The following is a 25,324-nucleotide window of genomic DNA, read 5'->3' on the forward strand; positions in this document are numbered from 1 at the left end:
GGCAAAAACATAACTAGAGGAGAAAAGGTGATTTGCCTTTATTTTAATTCCTATTTGACATCTTTCTTTTACTTCTACCCCTTTTTTTCAATCCTCTGTAAAATAAATTGTCCTGAAAACAAACAAACAAACTCAAAAACTTTTTTTTTTTTTTTTTTTAAACTCACTTCAGGGTGCCTGACTGTCTCAGTTTTAAGTGTCTGCCTTCAGCTCAGGTCATGATCCCAGGGTCCTGGGATGGAGCCAGGCATCTGGCTTCCTGCTCAGCGGGAAGCCTGCTTCTCCCTCTCCCATTCCTCCTGTTTGTGTTCCTGTTCTCATTATCTCTCTCTCTGTCAGATAAACAAATAAAATCTTTAAAAAAAAAAAACCTAAAAAATAGGGGGAGGAGTCAAGATGGCGGAGAAGTAGCAGCTGAGACGACTTCAGGTAGCGGGAGATCAGCTAGATAGCTTATCTAAAGATTGCAAACACCTACAAATCCAACGGGAGATCGAAGAGAAGAAGAACAGCAACTCTAGAAACAGAAAATCAACCACTTTCTGAAAGGTAGGACGGGCGGAGAAGGGAATCCAAAGCAACGGGAAGATAGACCGCGGGGGGAGGGGCCGGCTCCCGGCAAGCGGCGGAGCAGCGGAGCACAAAATCGGGACTTTTAAAAGTCTGTTCCGCTGAGGGACATCGCTCCAGAGGCTTAACCGGGGTGAAGCCCACGCGGGGTCAGCGTGGCCTCAGGTCCCGCAGGGTCACAGAAGGATCGGGGGCGTCTGAGTGTCGCAGAGCTTACAGGTATTAGAACGGGGAAGCCGGCTACAGAGACGGAGCCGAGGAGTGAGCTCTAAGCTCGGGGTTACCTTGAAGCGGTCGCAGGCTCGGTCAGCTCGGAGCGCGGCCGGAGGCAGGGTGACGGGAGTCACTGGGCGCTGTTCTCTGAGGGCGCACTGAGGAGTGGGGCCCCGGGCTCTCCGCTCCTCCGGGCCGGAGACGGGGAGGCCGCCGTCTTCATTCCCGCCCTCCGGACTCTACGGAAAGCGCTCAGGGAACAAAAGCTCCCGAAAGCGAACCCGAGCGGATGACTCAGCCCGGCCCGGGTAAGGGCGGTGCAACTCCGCTGGGGCAAAGATGCTTGAGAATCACCACAACAGGCCGCTCCCCCAGAAGATCAACAAGAAACCCAGCCAGGACCAAGTTCACCTACCAAGGAGTGCAGTTTCAATACCAAGGAGAGCAGCGGAATTCCAGAGGAGGAGAAAGCAAAGCATGGAACTCATGGCTTTCTCCCCATGATTCTTTAGCCTTGCAGTTAATTTACTTTTTTTTCTTTTTCAATTTTTTTTTCTTCTTCTGCTAAATTTTTTTTTAACTTTTACCCTTTTCTTTTTTAACGTTTTCTAACTAGTTTATCTAATATATATATATTTTTTTCCTTTTTATATTTTTTCTTTATTGGTTTTCTTTTTTTAATTGTTCCTTTTTTTTTTTTCTTTCTGAACCTCTTTTTATCCCCTTTCTCCCCCCTCACGATTTGGGATCTCTTCTGATTTGGCTAAAGCATATTTTCCTGGGGTTGTTGCCACCCTTTTAGTATTTTACTTGCTCCTTCATCTACTCTTATCTGGACAAAATGACAAGGCGGAAAAATTCACCACAAAAAAAAGAACAAGAGGCAGTACCAAAGGCTAGGGACCTAATCAATACAGACATTGGTAATATGTCAGATCTAGAGTTCAGAATGACGATTCTCAAGGTTCTAGCCTGGCACGAAAAAGGCATGGAAGATCTTAGAGAAACCCTCTTGGGAGATATAAAAGCCCTTTCTGGAGAAATAAAAGAACTAAAATCTAACCAAGTTGAAATCAAAAAAGCTATTAATGAGGTGCAATCAAAAATGGAGGCTCTGACTGCTAGGATAAAGAGGCAGAAGAAAGAATTAGCAATATAGAAGACCAAATGACAGAGAATAAAGAAGCTGAGCAAAAGAGGGACAAACAGCTACTGGACCATGAGGGGAGAATTCGAGAGATAAGTGACACCATAAGACGAAACAACATTAGAATAATTGGGATTCCAGAAGAAGAGGAAACAGAGAGGGGAGCAGAAGGTATATTGGAGAGAATTATTGGAGAGAATTTCCCCAATATGGCAAAGGGAACAAGCATCAAAATCCAGGAGGTTCAGAGAACCCCCTCAAAATCAATAAGAATAGGTCCACACCCCGTCACCTAATAGTAAAATTTACAAATCTTAGTGACAAAGAGAAGATCCTGAAAGCAGCCCGGGAAAAGAAGTCTGTAACATACAATGGTAAAAATATTAGATTGGCAGCAGACTTATCCACAGAGACGTGGCAGGCCAGAAAGAGCTGGCATGATATATTCAGAGTAGTAAACGAGAAAAACATGCAGCCAAGAATACTATATCCAGCTAGGCTATCATTGAAAATAGAAGGAGAGATTAAAAGCTTCCAGGACGAACAAAAACTGAAAGAATTTGCAAACACCAAACCAGCTCTACAGGAAATATTGAAAGGGGTCCTCTAAGCAAAGAGAGAACCTAAAAGTAGTAGATCAGAAAGGAACAGAGACAATATACAATAACAGTCACCTTACAGGCAATACAATGGCACTAAATTCATATCTCTCAATACTTACCCTGAATGTTAATGGGCTAAATGCCCCAATCAAAAGACACAGGGTATCAGAATGGATAAAAAAACAAAACCCATCTATATGTTGCCTACAAGAAACTCATCTTAAACCCGAAGACACCTCCAGATTTAAAGTGAGGGGGTGGAAAAGAATTTACCATGCTAATGGACATCAGAAGAAAGCAGGAGTGGCAATCCTTATATCAGATCAATTAGATTTTAAGCCAAGGACTATAATAAGAGATGAGGAAGGACACTATATCATACTCAAAGGAACTGTCCAACAAGAAGATCTAACAATTTTAAATATCTATGCCCCTAACGTGGGAGCAGCCAACTATATAAACCAATTAATAACAAAATCAAAGAAACACATCGACAATAATACAATAATAGTAGGGGACTTTAACACTCCCCTCACTGAAATGGACAGATCATCCAAGCAAAAGATCAACAAGGAAATCAAGGCCTTAAATGACACACTGGACCAGATGGACATCACAGGTATATTCAGAACATTTCATCCCAAAGCAACAGAATACACATTCTTCTCTAGTGCACATGGAACATTCTCCAGAATAGATCACATCCTCGGTCCTAAATCAGGTTTCAACCAGTATCAAAAGATTGGGATCATTTCCTGCATATTTTCAGACCACAATGCTCTGAAGCTAGAACTCAATCACAAGAGGAAATTTGGAAAGAACCCAAATACATGGAGACTAAACAGCATCCTTCTAAAGAATGAATGGGTCAACCAGGAAATTAAAGAAGAGTTGAAAAAATTCATGGAAACAAATGATAATGAAAACACAACGGTTCAAAATCTGTGGGACACAACAAAGGCAGTCCTGAGAGGAAAATATATAGCGGTACAAGCCTTTCTCAAGAAACAAGGAAGGTCTCAGGTACATAACCTAACCCTACACCTAAAAGAGCTGGAGAAAGAACAAGAAAGAAAGCCTAAACCCAGCAGGAGAAGAGAAATCATAAAGATCAGAGCAGAAATCAATGAAATAGAAACCAAAAAAACAATAGAACAAATCCACGAAACTAGGAGCTGGTTCTTTGAAAGAATTAATAAGATCGATAAACCCCTGGCCAGACTTATCAAAAAGAAAAGAGAAAGGACCCAAATCAATAAAATCATGAATGAAAGAGGAGAGATCACAACGAACACCAAAGAAATACAGACAATTATAAGAACATACTATGAGCAACTCTACGCCAACAAATTTGACAATCTGGAAGAAATGGATGCATTCCTAGAGACATATAAACTACCACAACTGAACCAGGAAGAAATAGAAAGCCTGAACAGACCCATAACCAGTAAGGAGATTGAAACAGTCATCAAAAATCTCCAAACAAACAAAAGCCCAGGGCCAGATGGCTTCCCGGGGGAATTCTACCAAACATTTAAAGAAGAACTAATTCCTATTCTCCTGAAACTGTTCCAGAAAATAGAAATGGAAGGAAAACTTCCAAACTCATTTTATGAGGCCAGCATCACCTTGATCCCAAAACCAGACAAGGATCCCATCAAAAAAGAGAACTACAGACCAATATCCTTGATGAACACAGATGCAAAAATTCTCGCCAAAATACTAGCCAATAGGATTCAACAGTATGTGAAAAGGATTATTCACCATGACCAAGTGGGATTTATTCCAGGGCTGCAAGGTTGGTTCAACATCCGCAAATCAATCAATGTGATACAACACATTAATAAAAGAAAGAACAAGAACCATATGATACTCTCCATAGATGCGGAAAAAGCATTTGACAAAGTACAGCATCCCTTCCTGATCAAAACTCTTCAAAGTGTAGGGATAGAGGGCACATACCTCAATATTATCAAAGCCATCTATGAAATACCCACCACAAATATCATTCTCAATGGAGAAAAACTGAAAGCTTTTCCGCTAAGGTCAGGAACACGGCAGGGATGTCCGTTATCACCACTGCTATTCAACATAGTACTAGAAGTCCTAGTCTCAGCAATCAGACAACAAAAGGAAATTAAAGGCATCCAAATCGGCAAAGAAGAAGTCAAACTATCACTCTTCGCAGATGATATGATACTATATATGGAAAACCCAAAAGACTCCACTCCAAAACTGCTAGAACTTGTACAGGAATTCAGTAAAGTGTCAGGATATAAAATCAATGCACAGAAATCAGTTGCATTTCTCTCCACCAACAACAAGACAGAAGAAAGAGAAATTAAGGAGTCAATCCCATTTACAATTGCACCCAAAACTATAAGATACCTAGGAATAAACCTAACCAAAGAGACTAAGAATCTATACACAGAAAACTATAAAGTACTCATGAAAGAAATTGAGGAAGACACAAAGAAATGGAAAAATGTTCCATGCTCCTGGATTGGAAGAATAAATATTGTGAAAATGTCTATGCTACCTAAAGCAATCTACACATTTAATGCAATTCCTATCAAAGTACCATCCATTTTTTTCAAAGAAATGGAACAAATAATCCTAAAATTTATATGGAACCAGAAAAGACCTCAAATAGCCAAAGGAATATTGAAAAAGAAAGCCAAAGTTGGTGGCATCACAATTCCGGACTTCAAGCTCTATTACAAAGCTGTCATCACCAAGACAGCATGGTACTGGCACAAAAACAGACACATAGATCGATGGAACAGAGTAGAGAGCCCAGAAATAGACCCTCAACTCTATGGTCAACTAATCTTCAACAAAGCAGGAAAGAATGTCCAATGGAAAAAAGACAGCCTCTTCAATAAATGGTGTTGGGAAAATTGGACAGCCACATGCAGAAAAATGAAATTGGATCATTTCCTTACACCACACACGAAAATAGACTCAAAATGGATGAAGGACCTCAATGTGAGAAAGGAATCCATCAAAATCCTTGAGGAGAACACAGGCAGCAACCTCTTCGACCTCAGCCACAGCAACATCTTCCTAGGAACATCGCCAAAGGCAAGGGAAGCAAGGGCAAAAATGAACTATTGGGATTTTATCAAGATCAAAAGCTTTTGCACAGCAAAGGAAACAGTTAAAACCAAAAGACAACTGACAGAATGGGAGAAGATATTTGCAAAAGACATATCAGATAAAGGGCTAGTGTCCAAAATCTATAAAGAACTTAGCAAACTCAACACCCAAAGAACAAATAATCCAATCAAGAAATGGGCAGAGGACATGAACAGACATTTCTGCAAAGAAGACATCCAGATGGCCAACAGACACATGAAAAAGTGCTCCACATCACTTGGCATCAGGGAAATACAAATCAAAACCACAGTGAGATATCACCTCACACCAGTCAGAATGGCTAAAATTAACAAGTCAGGAAATGACAGATGCTGGCGAGGATGCGGAGAAAGGGGAACCCTCCTACACTGTTGGTGGGAATGCAAGCTGGTGCAACCACTCTGGAAAACAGCATGGAGGTTCCTCAAAATGTTGAAAATAGAACTACCCTATGACCCAGCAATTGCACTGCTGGGTATTTACCCTAAAGATACAAACGTAGTGATCCAAAGGGGCACGTGCACCCGAATGTTTATAGTAGCAATGTCTACAATAGCCAAACTATGGAAAGAACCTAGATGTCCATCAACAGATGAAAGGATAAAGAAGAAGTGGTATATATACACAATGGAATACTATGCAGCCATCAAAAGAAATGAAATCTTGCCATTTGCGACAACGTGGATGGAACTAGAGGGTATCATGCTTAGCGAAATAAGTCAATCGGAGAAAGACAACTATCATATGATCTCCCTGATATGAGAGAGAGGAGATGCAACATGGGGGAGTTAAGGGGGTAGGAGAAGAGTAAATGAAACAAGATGGGATTGGGAGGGAGACAAACCATAAGATACTCTTAATCTCACAAAACAAACTGAGGGTTGATGGGGGGAGGGGGGTTGGGAGGGGGGGTGGGATTATGGACATTGGGGAGGGTATGTGCTATGGTGAGTGCTGTGAAGTGTGTAAACCTGGCGATTCACAGACCTGTACCCCTGGGGATAAAAATATATTATATGTTTATAAAAAAATAAAATTTAAAAAAAAAGTAAAAAATAAAAAGATTATTTGAGAGAGAGAAAGTGAGTGCGGGGAGGAGGAGGGGACAGGGAAAGGGAGAGAGGGAATCCCAAGCAGAGTCCCAGCTGAGTGCAGAGCCTGACACAGGACTCAATTCCAGGACCCTGACCTCAGGACCAGAGCTGAAATCAAGAGTCAGATGCTTAATCACCTGAGCCAGCCAGGTGCCCCTCAAAAGAGTTGATTTTAAAAACTTCAACTCTAAAGAGTAGAAACTGCACTTAGGGTAGTATATGGAAGTCTTCTTTTAAGAAAGACATTTCAAAAGAATCCCCAGTTTGGTGGTGTCTGGGTGGCTCAGTGGGTTAAAGCCTCTGTCTTCAGCTCAGGTCATGAGCCCAGGGTCCTGGGATCGAGCCCCACATTGGGCTCTCTGCTCGGCAGGGAGCCTGCTTCCCCTTCTCTCTCTGCCTGTCAAATAAATAAATAAAATCTTTGAAAAAAAAAAGAAAAAAGAATCTCCGATTCAGAAACTGGTCATCTTCTCAGTCCACCCTGCTCGGAAATGTTCCTAAAAAACTACTCACGTCTATTTGTGGGAAGGAGTAGGTCTTCCCTCCTCTATTTAAATTTCTCTCTATCCCACACTCCCTCTTGCTTGCTCCCACAGTATTTAACCCCTTCTGATATGTTAATTAGGTCATCATGAATATTTATGACCTGTCTCTCTCCACTAGAATGTTAAGTTCCTTCCTTGTAGACAGGGTTTGGTCTGTTTTGTTCAGTGATGTTCCCGATTAAGAGTTGGTGTTTAATATGCTGAATGAATTCAAGCTTTCTTATTAAATATATTTCTTATGTTCTGAAGAATGTCTGAAATTAACTATATGGCCTTTAATATTTTATACCCTATCAACTTGCAAAAATTATTGGAGATGATTTGCCGTTTATTTCTTTTCCACTGTATATTGAGTCACTACCATGTGTCCACATTGTACCACACACTGGGGAAATATGTCTGTCAGGTAAGACTTATCATAGGAAATCTTAAAGCATAATCAGAAAGGGAAAATATCTACCCTAAAAATCCAAGCTCTTGTGTCACTATGGTCTGGCATTGCATTTAGTTTTGAACATCTTTGACAAAGATCTTCAAGTTCAAAGTTATAAAGGAAACACAATGGTAAAAAAAAAATTATATAATTTATGCTATATATTTTTAACTATCACTTATTTACAAAACTGATTGTGTTTCACGAGACAAGGTCTTTTTGTAAATTAAGCAAATCATGAATTAAATTTTAAGTGACCCTACGTATGTATCACAATTGTGATGTATGAAGTGCTTTTCTGGTACAATTTTAATAAATGTTCTTTTTACTAGAATAGAATTCTTTGACTTTACAGAATCAAAATTTTGGTTTTTAGTTAGAAAAATGTCTTGCAATGATTTCTACATCTACCAAAACATTTGGCAGATGGAAATACTAACGCTCTAAAAGGTTAAATGGCTTGCCTAAGGTTATAGAGTTAGTGTCAAAGCTCAGACCAGATCTGGATTCCTTATTCCTGAACCACCCTGGAATCAACCCACCCTTCTTTACTGTACCTCATAAAGGCCAGCAGCCATCTGGGGGGACAACAGTTAGAAGAATACTGGCTCCTTGAAGGCAGAAACTGAAGCTTCATTATAAACCCTCCCCCACCAACCCCAATGCCCAGCACAGAGTCAGGTCCAGATTCGGAACCCAATGAAGGGAGGCAAATAACTACCCCGGACTCATGGATTCTACTGAAAAGCTCTTGGTGACTTGGTCCCTATGTGACCAGAACCCCAACCTTCTTCTGTTGGTGCCCTCTGCTCAGGCCTCACTGGCCTCTTGGTTCATTCTCAAATACACCAAGCGCGTGCTTGGAAAGCTCTGTCCACAGTTCACATATGGCTCCTCCCTCCAGGCCCATGTGTCTCTGCTCAATGTCACTTTATCAATTAGGCATTCTCAGAGCACACTCTGATAAGATAATAAAATTTTCAACTTTCCATGTTTGCAGGTCCTGCTCCTGGGTTCCCAGGGAATCTATAGTTCAACATCACCAAGGTGAAAATGACTTGGCAAAACCTCCAAGCATGGGCTCTCTTTCTGCCCCACACCACACACTGCATCTGTTTTGTTAAAAATATAACCAAAAAGGAGCATTCCAAACATGAAGATAGGCAAAAGGAAAAAGCCTTCCTGGTTCCTGTAAGATTAAAGTCATACAGCCTCGCACATACTAAAAACATGACATAAAGCCTGTAACTTTCGGAATGTCCTTCATCATGATGATTTGCAACTCTTTATGTGAAAAAAAAAAATCCGTATATAACTCCGTACCAAGCGTTCTTTTCCTGGAGCACTGTCTTCTTTGTGAAGATGGTGCATCCCAGGCGGCTGTCCTAACTGGAGCTCCAATAAAACGCTTTTCCTTTCTTTTTATAATTTTTAAAAAGACTTGTTCATTTTGTGTTGACGCACCCCCCACTCCCTGATTTCCTTACCATCTCCGTAACACTTATCATTGTCAGGTGTATTTGAACTTGTCCCTTTGTCCCTTAGTGCACTGTTTCTCTTCCTCTACAAGAATATAAACTCCATGAAGAGGGGGACTTTATCTGGTTCATGGCTATATTTTCAACACCTTCACATGACATGTGACAAGCACTTTATGAATATATGTGAAATGTCTGAGTGAATGTTGAAGGAAACCTGCAGCCCTTCATCTTTAAATTCTCTTTTAAAAGCTAAGAAACTCTTTTTAATTCAGTATAAAAAATATTGAGAAGTAAATCTTCAAGACACTTAAAATGCAGAGAATCGTATAAGAAAATTCAGTGCACATAATTTCATACATATATGTGGTTTTAAATAGGGTTTTGGTTTTTTTTTAAAGTTTATTTTCCTTAGTAACATCTACACCCAACCTGAGGCTTGAACTCAGGACTCTTGAGATCAAGAGTCACATGCTCCCCTGACTGAGCCAGCCAGGTACTCCTAAACTGTTTTATACAATTCTAATTAACACGTTATGTTAATTAAGGACTTCAGAAAAAAAAAAAAAAAAGAGAAAGGATCTTTCTTAGTTCTTAGGGTCTGGCACAAAAATATAAACATAAGACTCCAATGGAAATTGTATGTCAGTAACCAAAATATTTTTTTGCCGTAAGAACACGCATGCCTTTTTTTTTTTTTTTTTTTTTTGACAGAGATCACAAGAAGGCAAAAAGGCAGGCAGAGAGAGAGGAGGAAGCAGGCTCCCTACCGAGCAGAGAGCCCAAGTGGTGCTTGATCCCAGGACCCTGAGATCATGACCTGAACCAAAGGCAGAGGCTTAACCCACTGAGTCACCCAGGCACCCCAAGAACACTCATGCTTTGATGGAATAAGGATTAAAACAAAAAAAATTAAAAATTGCTTTCTGTCTAGCTACAAAACTTAAAAGGATTTACCTTTCCATGTAATACCTATGACTTCATTCTTTATTAAAATACTAATTTTAGGGCACCTGGGTAGCTAGGTGGATTAAGCCTCTGCCTTCGGCTCAGGTCATGATCTCAGGGTCCTGGGATAGAGCCCCACATCGGGCTCTCTGCTCAGCAGGGATCCTGCTTCCTCCTCTCTCTGCCTGCCTCTCTGCCTACTTGTGATCTCTTTCTCTCTCTCTCTCCCTGTCAAATGAATAACTAAAATCTTAAAAAAAAATACTAATTTTACAGACATTCTTAAATCTCTCTGGGTCGATAAATGAAATAATTTAAATTACAGTTATGATAAAAAGCAATCTTTAGTGGCACTTGATACTATTTTATTAAAACCCATAATTACATTAAGCCATGTAGGGTTTATTAATATTTCCAGTCAATTTGTACATAAAAAGTTATTCTCCGAGGTGTCTGTGTAATGGGACTGCTGATAGAACTACAACAGGGCTGCGTCTACCCACTCAGGCCTTCTGGAGTCCTTGCATTTGAGCGCTCATTTGGGGGGCCCTGCGAGGTTTCAGCGAGTCATCCCTGGATCCCATAAACTCTGTATGAGACGAGGACAGGAGCAACGAAACACCGCGGAGGAAACAGCTCTTCGCGGGCCAGAGGGTCAGTGTCCTGAGAACACACTGGAACCTTGCAAGCCGTTCCAGAGGGTCAGCAGGGCCGGCCTGGCCCATCTGCAAATCGGGAATTCAGTCCATTTGAAAGGGTCACCCGGGAAATGCGGGGCGGGGGCGAAGAAAGTGCCAGAAGCTGAGGCAGGGGGAGGAGGAGGCAGGGGGAGGGGGAGGCCCGGCTGGGCTCGACCGTCAGGGATTCCGTGGACGTGGAACTCGCGTCGTGGGTGCGTCGGCACGAACTGAAGACTCTTTGCGCGGCAGCTGCGTGAATGGCCCGCAGGTGCGGGGGAGCGCGCGCTGAGCGGGAACAGAGCCGGACGCCGAGACCCGCCGGGGGCCGAAGAGACGGGGGCGGCCTGGAGTGACAGCGAGGACAGGCGGAGGCCCGCGTCCGGGGTCGGTCTGGGGGCAGGGCTGGCGGGCTGGATGCACGCAGGCCCCGCCGTCGGGGCTCCGGGGGAGGCGGTCCCGCGGGGTGGGGTGGGGCCGGGAATCCTCTCGGTTGCCCCGGCGACGGCGTCTGGGGGCGGAGTCCGGGGCGGGAGGCGCGCCCCCCCCCCGCCCCCCCCCCCCCGCCACGCACGCCGGGGGGCCCAACGGTCGCCCGCGCGGCTCGTGTGCAGCGGGCGGAGGCCCGAGCCCGAGTCCGCGAGGGGCGGGCGCGGAGGCGCGGAGGCGGGGGCGGCAGAGCGCCCCGCGCAGCCGCCGCCGAGGAGGAGCCGCCCCCGCCGCCGCCCCCGGGTTGACGCAGGTGCGGCCGTCGCGGGGATGCGGCCGGTGTCGTAGGACGAGGTGCTGGTCGCAGGTACCGGGGCGGGCGCGGCGCGGCGGGTGGGTGCGGGCCGGGTCGTGCTCCGGGGGGCCCGCAGCGGCGCATCTTCATTTCTGGAACCTTCCAGACCTTTGTGTTTGTTTCGCACATGGCCGAGGCTCCATAAATTGTGTCTAACGGAAAGGCCTGCTGCTGTGTTCGGGGATCGCAAGGCCTCGGGGCACCGCGGCTGCAGCTCTGGGAGCGGAGGGCGCAGCGCAAAACGTGTTCCGCTTCGGGGGTAATGACCGCGGCGCCCGCCCCCGCATTACTGTTAACCCTTGCTCGTGCCCCGCTTCCGTGGACAGGCGGTGGGTTAGGGAAGACACGGCCTCGGGCAGAGACCAACCTGGCATCCCGAATTGGACTGTGATCCGTGTTGCGGGAGGCTTTTTCCGCCGGAGCCCCCCCTGCACCTGACATTAAACTCTTGACTCTGCCCCATTACCAGCATCAGGCAGAAACTCACCGTTTCGAGTCCAGCCCTTTCCACAAAACTCTGTCCCATATCAGCACCCAGGCTGTTGCAGGATTTGTTCCTGCGTCTTGGTGTACCTTGAGGTCAGGGGAAGGTGGAAGAAAAATGAGGTTTGTCGCTATTTCTCAGGTTTTATGACTCGGCAACCCCTTCTTGCTTTCTCTCTCTTAGCTGATGATGCAGGAGAGAAGGGGCAGCGCCCACCTTGCGTCGCAGAGAGGAGCGGGGCAGGACTGTTCCTGTGTGTAAAGTAATGGGGTGGGTGGGAGAGTGGCGGGAGGGACCAGGTCCTCCCACCTCTTACCGCACTTACTGCTTTTAATCTTTCCCAGTTATCTAATTGTGTTGTAGGTAAGATGTTTGTTATGCCATAGATATATTATTATTCTCTCCAAATAAGTTGAGGGCAGAAATGGACAGTTTGTTTGGCACGTGCAAAGTCCTCACTGTTGTGTTTTACAAAGTAGACTGGGTGTTGTCTAGTGTGTTGGAATCATGCGCTTTAAAACTGCACAGTTTATTAAATCAGGCTTCTGTGAACCACATACTCCCAAGCCAGGTGGCCCCAGTCGTATGGTACGTTAGGTTGAGTTAGAGCCACCCAGAAATATCAGGTCCTAATCCCTAGAACCTGTACACTTTATAAGGAAAAAAGGGTCTTTACATATAATGAAGTCAAAGATCTTGAAATGGGGAAATTTTCCTGGATTATCTGGGTGGGCTTTAAACGCAAACCCAAGTGTCCTCACAAGAGGAACACAGAGGAGATTTGTAGAGACAGAAGAGGAGAACGCAGTTCCAACACCACAGGCAGAGAGCGGATTGATGAGAACAGAAGTCAGTAAGTGGTGCCCGGATCCAACAGAAGCTCAAAGAGGCAAGGAATAGATTCTTCCCTACAGTCTCCAGGGAGAGCACAGCCCTGCCAACAACCTTGATTTCAGTCCTACGAGACTGCTTCTGGATTTCTGGCCTGCAGAACAGTGAGAAAATAAATGGCTATTATGATAAGCCACCAAGCTTGTGGCAGGTTGTTACAGCAACTACAGGAAACTAATCTATATGTTAATTGTTACACATCACTTAAAATCAGTCCTGTACTGATGGATATCTCAAAGCTCTCCAGCTGGGGCAGTGACAGGAATAGCAGTGGAGACTAGCAAATATTTTCCTGAACCCTGTAAATCTCAAGGAAAAGACTTGAAAAAGGAATTTGGTCAGAAGTGAAAATAAATTACCTGCATAGGAAAGAACTAGTCTAACGCTTCAAGCAATATTTGGACTCTCATTTGTATTCCCATTAATATATCACCGTGTTTGCTCTGGTTAAGAGAATAAAGCTGACTTAAGCTTGGTTCCTAGCTAATACGTTAATGGGTATCCATCTTACGTATATTAAATCACAGTTGTAGACACCTGGGGATTGAGTCCAAACCTAGGGAAAGTAGGCGATACAGAAGTGCTTCCATGTGTGGGGTTGTTAAAATCTGGCTGAAAGCAACCTCTAGTGATCTTGAGATTAACACACTTTGGAGTTTTCGTGGTGTAGGAACCAGTGTTCGGGTTTAATTGACTGACTTCTAGGACCCAGGCGGCTAATAAGCATCCCCACTCTTCCTCCGCAGAACATAACGACAGTGTACAGATGACGAGTAGCCAATCTGCTTTCTTTCTGAATTGCTTTTTGAGATATGATTTTTATGCCATAGCATTCACTAATTTTAAATATCAAATCCACTGCTTTTTAGTAAATTTACAGAGTGGTGCAATTATCACAGTTCAGTTTTAGGAAATGTCCATCACTCAAAAAAGACCCTTCATACCCGCTTGCGGTCAGTCCCCTTTCCCAAACCCAGGACCAGCCCACTTTTGACCACCGGCCCACTCTGGAGTTGGGTTCTAGTCCTTCTGCTGGGCTACTCCAGTGGCCTCCCAACTGGCCTCTACTTCCGCTCGGTGTGTTTGTCGCTCTACGGCTGGAAGAGCACATGCCCAGATGAAGCTCCTCCAGTGGCTTTCCACTGTAATTAGAATAAACCCTGGCGTCCTTTTCAAGGCACCGAGAGCTCTACGCGCTGCCAACTTCACCAACACCTGCTCAGGGTAACTTAGGAGAGAAACTGACGACAAGCGCTCCTTTGGGCGTGACCCACAGTTGACTGTCCACAAGCAGGCTTCTCGCCCCACCTCGTCTACACGCAGCCTCGCTGCTTCCTTTCTGTCAGTCAGCAGATGCTGAGCCCTTTTCATCTCAAGACCTTTGCATGTGGTGTTTCCTCTTAGAAGCTTGCCCAGTCCTCTGTGGGGGTGACTCTTTTCAGACATTCAGCTCAAATGTCACCTCCTCAGAAAGGCCTTCCTTGACCTACCCTAACTAAATAGCCTTACCTCTCTGTATACCACTGCCTGTGGCATTTTCTTCACTGCACTGAGTCCCTCTCCAAAATTCTATATATAATTTTAAAAGATTCATAGGTAGTTTTAATTTTTTTTAAGATTTTATTTATTTATTTGACAGACAGAGATCTCAAGTAGGCAGAGAGGCAGGCAGAGAGAGGGGGAAACAGGCTCCCTGCTCAGCAGAGAGCCCGAAGTGGGGCTCGATCCCGGGATCCTGAGATCATGACCTGAGCCAAAGGCAGAGGCTTAACCCACTGAGCCACCCAGGCACCCCGAAGCTTATTATTTTTGATGTGAGAAGAGTAAGGAGAGCATATCCTCCAAATACAGTCCTCTATAGCAAATTATTGTTTCCAGAGCCATTAGGCAGTTTTTGTTCCCTTATTATCAAACACTGATTTTAGGGACTGGATCAATGTACATCACCACCCCCAATATAGTATTGAATCTCTTCTCCCACAGCCCTAAAATCTGAACTGGAAGTTTTTGCTAAGAAGGAGAGGAAGAGCTAAAAGGAGAGTATACATAAAAGCAGAGTCCTGCCAGAGCAGGAGACACAGCAGGTAGACTCCAGCAGAGACACAGTGCGTGACAGGGGAAAGGCAGAGCTGAAGCTGGGAGGTTGGTTAGGCCAGATCCTAAAGGGCTTTGCGTGCTAGTTTTAGTTCAGACTTCCGTCTTTGAATAAGATACGATAAAAGGGTTGATTTGAAAGGAAATTCTTAAATATTGTAAGAAACCGACACTAGAAAGATCCCTTTGAAGTATTCTGTAGCAGGTCTGGCAAGAGCTGATTTAAGGATGAAAGACTACAGGAGTAAAATTAACTAAATTTCATATACGAGCTCTCCTTCCTCGTGACTTAAGGACCGCACTCAGGTGGTCTTTGCTGAGTTCAAAGGTCTTGCAGAGATAGACACAACGGAGCATGGCGACTGAGTGCATGTGGAGTTTGCACAGATGAAGAATAAAGACGCCGAAATGTCTTAATGTGGGAGGTTGGGTTTATGGTGTCTCTATCTGACAACACCCTAGAAAGCAGATTTGGCGGGAATATGAAGAGACAGATGTGGGATAAAATGAATTTAAGATGACCGTAAACACACGTGCAGAGCTGGTGAGGAACAGATGTTCAAATTTATCTAGAGCCCCAAGTTTATTTTTTTAATAAAGTTGCATGAAACCGCTGGCAGCGGTGCATTGCCCCCATCTGGCTCTGCTGTTGACTAAAATCCTTTGTGAGAAGTCATCATATCTGCGGTCCTCTATCTGCTGAATGTTTTCCATAGGAAGGCATAGAGTGTCCAAGCTGGAGAAGATTTTAGTGATCTTCTAGGCCACACTCTGCCCTTAAGAGGACACCCAGTGGCAGTTGTCATCCCAGCAAATGCTCACCCCCTCTCAGCTTGAACACCTCCCAAGGATGTTCTCCACATACAGGTTCAAGGTGCTGTGGCTCTTAGAAAGTCCACCTCCTCCCTGTGCCAGAACCTACCTCCTTCCGTTCATTAGTCCTACTTCTGCACAAGGGATGTTGTCAAGTATTTTTCCAACATGGCGACTGCACACTTAGACTCCACTGAGATATGCCAGAAACCTTGGTGGTTTGTCGTCTCAGCACCACTGCTTAAACTTTATAGACCTGTTTCTGACTCACTAGACAGGAATTCTGCCCAGCAACTTTTCTGACCAAGCCCAAGAGCTGTTGCCTGGTCAAGGCATCTCAGAGCACTGAAAAGCAATCTAAATGGTGAGAAGACATTGAGGTGGTCTATTTAAGTCAGTCTGGACTATACCTAGAAAGGTCTGGTCTGGAAAGTTCTGGGCAAGGTGTTTACTAGGTGCATTATCTTGATAATGCCTGTGAGATCTATACCACCAAAATCAGCACAGGACCACTAGGGAGCATATGCTCGCATGTGTCACATTGTACAAACATAGCCTGGGTAAGTGCCGTAGGTTATCAATTCAAATAGACTTTCATATATAAGATAAGCTCACAGGAAAAAGAACTCAAAGGTTTTGGTGGTGGTGGTGGTGGTGGTTTTATGTGTGTGTTAGGTATTGTCAGGATCTTAGGTGATGAAAATGAACTTGCGAATTGAACTTTGAAAAATAATATGTTTTAGATAATGAAGAATGGTTATATGTTAATATACTGATTTTGAAATACTTTTTTTTGCAGGTGTTAATAGGATAAGTGAAAATAAGAATATCCATATATTAAGGTATCTCTTGTTTTGCTTTGAATTATATTTAATGATTGTGAACATAAATAACCGATAACATTAATTTATTGTATCTACGCCTATATGTAATTGATTTTAGAGCTGGAAGCCTTGAGCTTGCTGGATGCCTTGGCTGGAATATGTAAGATAATAAAGCTACACAGTCTGCGGTTTTCAAACTGTTCAGCAGAGCATCTGCATTCAGTAAAGGTGTCTCTGGGGCAGAGAGGAGGGTCTATAGGTGGGGCTCTGACGATTCAAAGATAGGCTTCCTCTGCTTAAAAAAGGTTTGGAAAACAACTGCATTCTTATTTAGTAATGGCGGAAACTGGGACTTAGAGATAAAAGATTTGCCCCTGCTCTCACAGGTAACCAGTGACAATTAAGTTTCCCGATGTTAAATCCTGTCCTTCTTTCATTCTGCCTCTTTACAAGACAGTGTTGTGTCCTAGTGAAGTCTGTCTTCAACAGCTTCCTTCTGCATTAGATGGTCATATACCTGTGTTTACTCAGTGCTGCTTAACCCACTCTCTTTGGGGTTAGTGGACCCATCTGAAACTTAACACCTTCTCTCCCTCGATCATAAAGACAGGATTGTTCATGCTTCACTATCCTGCTGTGTGACAGCAGGTGCGTACGGATGAGGCACGCGCTGTGTAGTGAGGCTGCACGCGAGGTACCTTTTCCTGACTTCGGAGGTGCACGCTCTCTCTCTCCATCCTGAAGAGCTTAAATACTGTCCTCACAGTCACAAAGCCAGTAGATCACAGAGCTAGGATTTGAGACCTGATAGTCAAGGAACAACATCTCGAGAGAAAGAATGCGATGGACAGAGCAGACATCAAGACCCTGTGAAGTCAAAGAGCGTGTAACAGTGACTCAGGCAGTGAAGGTGGCATTAACTGTCCTCACTGTGTTTCTGAGATGGCACCAGCCTTCGTACATTGCAGTCTGGGGCTGCCTTAGAAATTCTAAGGAAAACATACCTTCACACTCATTCTTTGAGAGTATGGACCCATTTTGTAAAATCCCCAGTCCCGGGCCTCTGCAGAAAGTGGGGTGGCTCAGCAGCCTAAGGACTTGAGTCAGTAGTTGAAACAGAAAGTCTCAATTGAGATAAAAAGGCTTTTTCTGCAACACTGCAATCATAACCAGAGTAGAATCTTTACCTGGCCGTTAACTTGTCAGAAATATAAGGCTCTTTTCAATGTGAACCTGTTCATAATTTTAAATCCAGGGGAATTGTTCACAGTCAGTGTTGGGAAAACCTAAAAAGGCCAAGATCTCAGTTTCATACTGTGCCCAGAGACTTGATCAAACACATGTAAGTCATGTGTGATGATCCCCAAATCGACAAAATGCAGCATTTTAGCAATTTTATCTTATTGTGGCCAAAATAACCCTTTCTTTTGCCAGAAATCCTTAATAATTTAATAAGCTTTCTGCCCGAAAATAGGAATAATGTTTCAACTCTTGCTGTCATGAAAGTAGAGAAACCCTGAGTGATTTGACCAAATTGAGGTTACGGTCAGTCTAAACTTGTAAAAATGTGAATTACAAATACTTTTTTAAAGACTGATTTTGTTAATAGAAGTACTATACATCTTTAGAAATCAATGTTTATTTAAAATTTTAAAAATTCTTGTTTAAGTAAATAAACCTATGCTGTCTTCTTTAAACGATTATTTTTCTTTTCTTTTTTTGAACTGTTAATTTTCTAAGGAAACAATTTCCCTGCGAAGGTCTGCCACTCTTCAATGGCCTACTACCTATCAGGGGATACTGACTTAATGAGTTTATTACATTCACCATCTTATCCAAAATAAACATTTTTTTTTTTAAGATTCATGTTTTAATTTTAGAGAGAAAACGCAAGTGCTGGAAGGGGCAAAGGAAGAGAATCTTCGAGCAGACCCCGCTGAGCGCAGAGCCCACACAGAGCTGGTCCCAGCGCACATGAGATCACTGACCCGAACCAAAACCAAGAGTCAGATGCTTAACTGGCTGACCCACCCAAGTGCCCCCCATACTTGGTTTTTCATATCAGGTTATTCTAAAGTCAAACCTCCTCCTTTCTTCCCTTATCTCTTCTCTACCTTTCGATTTCGGTTCTGCTTACCTTACTCGTAGGTTCTGTTTCCTGCTTGAACCAGAGACGTCGGTCTCTTGCAGAGCGTACCCGTGTGTGCGTGACTTCCCAACACTGGCCTGAGTCTCCCTGTCCTGCTCATTCCTCCGTGTTTTTGATCTGTCTGTATTTTATAATATTCACATTCTCAGTAATTTGAATTTTCTGTGTCTTTCATCATCCTGAAGAATCCCCAAATGCAGCATCTTAGTGTGTAAGTTATATTATACAGCAAATTCATGATAAAACTTGTTTAAATGAGAGCTCCCTCCACCCACCCACCATAGCAATCTCTTCTATTTAGAACATTCGAATTGCCTAGCAATCTTGACTAACATTCCATTTCTTCTAATTCTTCATGGAATGTCTTCCTATCTGCTACTAATTTTCTAAAAATGATAGTACAAAACACATTAAAGTAGAATTTATCTAACTGTGGTTTTGACAGATGGCACTTCAGTAATCAAAAAGGAGAAACCGTGAGTGAAATAAAATGGAGTTCTGTTCAATGAAAATTCTCTTTAGCTCACAGGGTTTAAAAAAATGTTTACCGGGACGCCTGGGTGGCTCAGTTGGTTAAGCGGCTGCCTTCGGCTCAGGTCGTGATCCCAGTATCCTGCGATCAAGTCCCACATCGGGCTCCTTGCTCAGCAGGGAGCCTGCTTCTCCCTCTGCCTCTGCCTGCCTCTCTGTCTGCCTGTGCTCACTCTTTCTGACAAATAAATAATAAATAAAATCTTAAAAAAAATGTTTACCACTATGCTTATAGTCGTAAATTACTGTATAAATAATCAGTATGTCATATATGATCTTCCTTTTTCCATCATTTTGATGGTCCTTGCCTTGTATATCTTTAGTTTTTTTCAAGAAAATTGGGATTCTGATTCATTGCTTTGATTTATTGTTTTTCTGTTTTCTACCTCAGTAATTTCTGTTTGTATCTTTATTATTTCCTATCATGTGCTTTCTTTTGTTTTGCTTTTTTTCTTTTCGTGTTAGAAATTTCTTTCACTTTTTGTCGTTCTCTCATTTTTATTGAAACAAGTGTGTAAGGCCAGGAATTTTCCTTTTTTCACCGCTTTATGGTCTCTCAGATGCTCATGTAGTGTGCTCGTTGTCATTATTGTTTGGAAATTCTTTAATTTCCCTTTATATGCTCTTTAGCACACAACAGTAATTTAATAGGAGGTCTTTGAATTTCTAAGTAGAAAGGCATTTTTGCTTTGGGGTTTCATTTTTCATTTCTAGTTTTATGACCTTATGACCAGAAAATGTTTGTAACATTTTTACTTTTATGAACCTGCTAATCTTTCTTTTCTTTTCTTTTCTTTTTTAAGGTTTATGTATTTGAGAGAGATAGAATGCATGTGCCAGGGATGTGGGGGCAGAAGCAGAGGGAGAAGGAAAGAGAGAATCCCCAGACTCTGCACAGAGCGCGGAGCCTGACGCAGAGCTCGATCTCAGGACCCTGAGATCATGACCTGAGCAGAAACCAAGGGTCCCTTGCTCAACCAGCTGAGCCACCCAGGCGCCTGTGGAACCTGCTGATCTTGTATTTGTGCCCTAGAATGTTACTGGTCCTTGTCAGTGTTCTTTCCATGTGTGCTTGAGCAGAAGGTATGTTCTCTGTTACCGAGTGTCCTATTTGATCTTATTGAAGTCTACCGTGGTGAGGATTTCTTCTAAATGTTTTATATCCTTACTTACTTTCCGTCAGTGTGACCTATCTCATACTGAGCGGCCTGTTAAAGTCTCGTCATCACTGTTTCTAGCCCTTATCGCATCTCCTGTAATGGATGTTTTATCTACGCGGGTGCTGGGTTAAACGGCACAGAAAGTCGGTTGTACCTGGCTTCTCACGTTGTCTTATGTGATGCTCTGCCTTGAGGACTACCTGGTCTGGTATCAGGATTTTAACTGGGGCTTTCTTACTGTTTTCATTCTCCTGGCAAATCTTTGTCCATCACTTTATTTGCAGTCTTTTTGAATCAGTGCCTTTAAGTGCCCTTTTGTATAGAGAAAGAGTTGAAATTTTTAAGAGCTGATTTCAAAATCCTTTTCTTTGAATAGGCAAGTTAAGTCCCATCATGTTTAGTGATACAACTTTTATGTTTGGTCTATATTCTGTCACATTTTTCTTACATTATCTTCTAGGGATAAAATTACTATGTATTTTATTTACCATGGTTTTTTTTTATGTTTCTCCTTTTTCTTTGAAAACTTTTTTTTGTTGGGGCACCTTGGAGGCTGTGAGATCCAAGCTCCCAGTTGGGTTCCAAATGGAGCCTGCTTAAGATTCTCTCTCTCTCTCCCTCCCCGCCATCCCTCTCTGCTCCTCCTCCCTGATCTTTCTCTATTAAAAAAAAAAAATGGTTTTTGTCACTTAAGAAGGTTTGTATTTTTATTTTAGTGGTTACCTTCACATAAATACTTACTGTCATATACCTATAAACAGACCCTTTTTCCTCTTACTTAACTCTTTGCTTTCTGTCATTTTAAATGGTATTTTTTTGACAACCAGTGGTCTTCTACTTTTCCCCATTTTTAGTTCTTATCTTCCCATTTCAAGTTACATTTGTTCTCCTTTTTCACACACGTAATATTTGTATATTATTCTTCAACACCATTGCTCTACCCATGTTTTAGTCTCAGCTTTACAACTGAATAGGTAACATTCCCCATCAGACCTTCTGCACACTTTCCCCAGTCATGTTTGTTTTTTTTTCTCAAAGATTTCATTTATTTATTTGTCAGAGAGAGAGAGTGTACAGGCAGGGGGAGTGGCAGGCTAAGGGAGAAGTGCCTCCCCGCTGAGCAAGGAGCCGATGCAGGACTCGATCCGAGGACCCTGGAATTATGACCTGAACCAAAGGCAGGTGCTTAACTTACTGAGCTACCCAGGCATCCTATGTGGGTTTTTTTTTTTTTTTTTTAATGTTTATGTTCATCTTTTTTCCAGAGTTCATTTTGGAAAATTTCAAGCCTACTAGAAAACAAAAGATTTTCACCAGTTGTTCACGATTTGCCATATTCACCTGTCATCTTCTGGCCCAATGAGGCCCACCTCCTCTAGCAGATTCCTCAGAAGGGGCACGTGCATACAGTGTTCTGGCACATTCAGAACTGTTTTTCTGTGGCTTTGACTCTTTCGAAAATCTTGGCTAGATATAGTGTCCTTGGTTTCTACTTTCTTTTGTTTCTTTAAAATACTGCTCTGCTATTGCCCTGCTTTGTATGTTATTTTTGCATAATACGATGCTATCTTGATATTCTTGCCTTTGTAAATTACTTCTTTTTTTTTTTTTTTTTTTGCCCAAAGGCCCTAAGGATTTTTTCCATCTTTAAATTCTTAATATGGTTTTATTAGGGTATGTCTCAGAGTTGATCATTCTTGGTCACTATTCCCCAGTGTGTAAAAGGTATAGTAGATTCAGGCCTTCCTTTATTTCTAGGAAACTTTCTTTGGTCATAGTTTGAAATAATAGTTCCATTTCACTGTTCTGACTTTTCTTCTTCAGGGACACCAGTGATGTCCGGTCTCCTTTGCCTGCCTCCCATCTCATTCACTTCCTCTCTCCGCCTTTTCACTTGTTTTCCTCAGTTTTCATCTTCTGTTCTCCCGACTAAGTTTTCATTCCAGTCTGTTCTCCCTTGGTGTCCCCTGTAATCTGGGCTTCAAAAAATTTTGGTACAATATTGTCTTTTTCTTCTCTTTCTTTCCTGACCTCAGCCAACTCTCACTTCCTTCCTTCCTGTTTGTTTGCTTGTTTGTTTGATGTGTTTCCTGGTTTGACATTTCTGATTCAAGGCTGATTTTTCCTATGCTCAAATGCTGGCTTGAGAATATCTAGTTGGGTTTGCCCCAGTAGTGTTACAGTTTTCTCTGACTTTCTGTTTGTCAGTGCAGTGAGAGGGGGACACTTTTTAATCAGCAGAAAAGATTTTATTCACATTTTCTGATATTTTTGTAGTAGTTTTGTGGATGTGGCCTGCTTTTATCTAGTCCTTTCGTTTGTGGACAGGCTTGAGCTTGAGGGCGCCCTCCCTCTTCCGGGCACTTTCTGTAACGTGTGGTGGTGGAGGCTTGGGAGGGGTAGAGAGAGGTTTGGCTTATCTTGCTTCTTTTTGTTTCTGTTTGTGCCTGAACTGTCCCTATTCCCTCCTTTGTGGCCATGTCTGCTGGGGAGATCACCTCTTCTCCAGAAACAGTGCTCCTCTGCGGTGCTACTTCTGGCTCCCCTCACTTGCGAGCCATCACCTGGTAGCCAGGGCTATGCACTACCTAGTCACAACCTGAGCCTAACATCTGGGCTTTTCCTGCTCACTTTCTGGGTGTGTAAGTCTGTGCTGCTTTCAGCCCTCCGTTCTCCTCTGCTCCTTTTTGGTTTTCCAGCCTCGCCTCTCCCATTCTCCACACCTACATGCCCACGGAACTGGCGGGTTGGACAGTAGGAGCAATCTGGGAACACGTTTTCCTCTGCTAACAGATAATCTGAAGGTTGTAGTATCCTCTGTCATCTGGGGTTGCTGAAGGCATAGAGCCCATGTGCTTTTATTCGTTTGTTCTCCTTACTGATTTTATAGGGGGTTTTTTTGAAGATTTTATTTATTTATTTTTGCCAGAGAAAGAAAAAGAGCAATCACGACCAGGGGCGCGAGGGGCAGAGGGAGAAGCAGACTCCCAACTGAGCAGGGAGCCCATGCAGGACTCGATCCCAGGACCCTGGGATCACAACCTGAGCCGAAGGCAGATGCCCAACAACTGGGCCACCCAGGCGCCCTGATTTTGTAGTTGTTTTCAGAGGATGAGGGGTGAGATTCAGAATCGGGCCACCACCATCGTTCTCCAAACCCAGGAGTCCTCTTGGCCTAATCTAAAATTATGAGCACTGTTTGATATTAAAGAAGTTTTTCAGCTTTTAGTAATGATTTCCAACGTTCTGATTTGTGATTTATTTTTATTATTATTTTTACTAATTGTGACTTTTCACTAAGGAGATATTTTCTACCATTATTTGACAGTGTAACCAGAGTGCTAATCACTGTTGTAATTAAAGTATTAGTTTTTGATTTTCAGGTTGTCTTTAATAAGCTACTTAGATATTCAAAGCAACAATTTCTATACTAAGATTCTATTCACTCATTAATTTTATGTAGTGGTAAAATATTTCTGTATAAATATTTTTCTGGTGAAGAGTTACTACTAAATTTGAAATATGAACGAAGTCAGTTCCTCTTCTATGAATTTTGTTCTTATAATACCTTATTGATAAAGATCGAATCCCTGTCTTTTATAGATAAGAAACAGAAGAATCGAACAGGGAAGCACTCATATTTCCAGATTCTCTAAGAGGAGGTAGCAATATTTAATATGGAACCAAAAGCCAGTGAATCGAATAATGAAGATCTTCTGTCGAGCAGCGGCATCACATCCCAGGGAGGTGTGTGTTCTTTATCAAATGAAATGGGAACGTTGGAATTAAACAGCCTTCATTATATTTATTCAGGCTGCTGTTTTTTAGTATATTTTGGTTTTGACTGCAGGGCACAGACGGTGGTCATGAATGTTTATTGTTGAAAATTCTACTTTTTGAGGCAGAAACTGTTTAGTCTTTTAAAAATAGTGTATCCATTTTTTAGCAAATGTTTACATTACTTTTTTGGTCTAAAAATTGTTTCCATGTTGAGGGACTATAACGTGTTCCATGTTTCCCTAATGCCTTCTCTTCCCTGGTCCACTTGAAGCCAGATTCCTGCGTCAGTTTGACCCTTTTTCCACTCCCCACCCCATCCCGTCGGGCGTGCTCCTTCTGGTGTAGGCGGTGGCTCTCGAGTCCAGTCTTCCCTCTCCATCTCTACTGACCTGGTTCCGGCCCCTTCCCCTCTGCTTGAACCCATCTCAGTCCAAGGCCAGGGGTAGCTGGCAGGAAAACGGTAACAGGTGCGATAAATAGGCAGAACGATGTGGGGAACTGGGAAGGAGTTGGTGTTGACCTTGCTGAGAAGCATCATAGGGGGAAGCCAGGCAGGCACAGCTACAGGAAGCTGCTACCGGCCTTGGGCTAGAAGGACAATGAGAAGAAATGTCAGGAGGGCAGGAAGGCAAGAGCTCACACCACCTGCAGCAGGGCTGCGGGGAGCGGGGGCTGCAGTGGTGTGGGGCGGGAGCAGAAGCCCACTCACGGCCAGAAGCCAGCTGAGGCTGTGAGAGGGACTGGTGTGCAGTTTCTCCGTCCTGCAGCCTCTGGATCTTCCCAGCACCCCGTGGTGACGTCCCAGGAGAGGGGGTGGGAAGGGAGCCTGGGAAAAGTAGCTCACTGGGGCACCCGGCAGGACAGGGGAGAGCTAGAGGATGGACCTTCTGGCATTCAGGCAAGTGGCCTGCACACTCCGATTGCTTTCCCTGCCTGTCTCTCTCATCTAAAAGAATGTACCAAAAGTTT

The 25,324-nt window shown here is 43.3% G+C and overlaps 1 protein-coding gene across 1 annotated transcript in view; it reads left to right on the plus strand.

The window, feature by feature from the left end:
• The first annotated feature begins 24,252 nt into the window (after positions 1-24,252).
• Positions 24,253-25,324, plus strand: part of LOC111149286 (coiled-coil domain containing 158) — a 74,566-nt gene continuing 73,494 nt past the window's right edge. Inside the window, exon 1 of the mRNA XM_022506270.1 lies at positions 24,253-24,322. Coding sequence (XP_022361978.1) covers positions 24,253-24,322 — 70 coding nt within the window. The remainder of the gene's footprint in view (positions 24,323-25,324) is intronic.

Source organism: Enhydra lutris, unplaced genomic scaffold (assembly GCF_002288905.1).
Source record: "Enhydra lutris kenyoni isolate GAN:26980312 unplaced genomic scaffold, ASM228890v2 scaffoldscaffold21, whole genome shotgun sequence".
Taxonomy (NCBI): domain Eukaryota; kingdom Metazoa; phylum Chordata; class Mammalia; order Carnivora; family Mustelidae; genus Enhydra; species Enhydra lutris.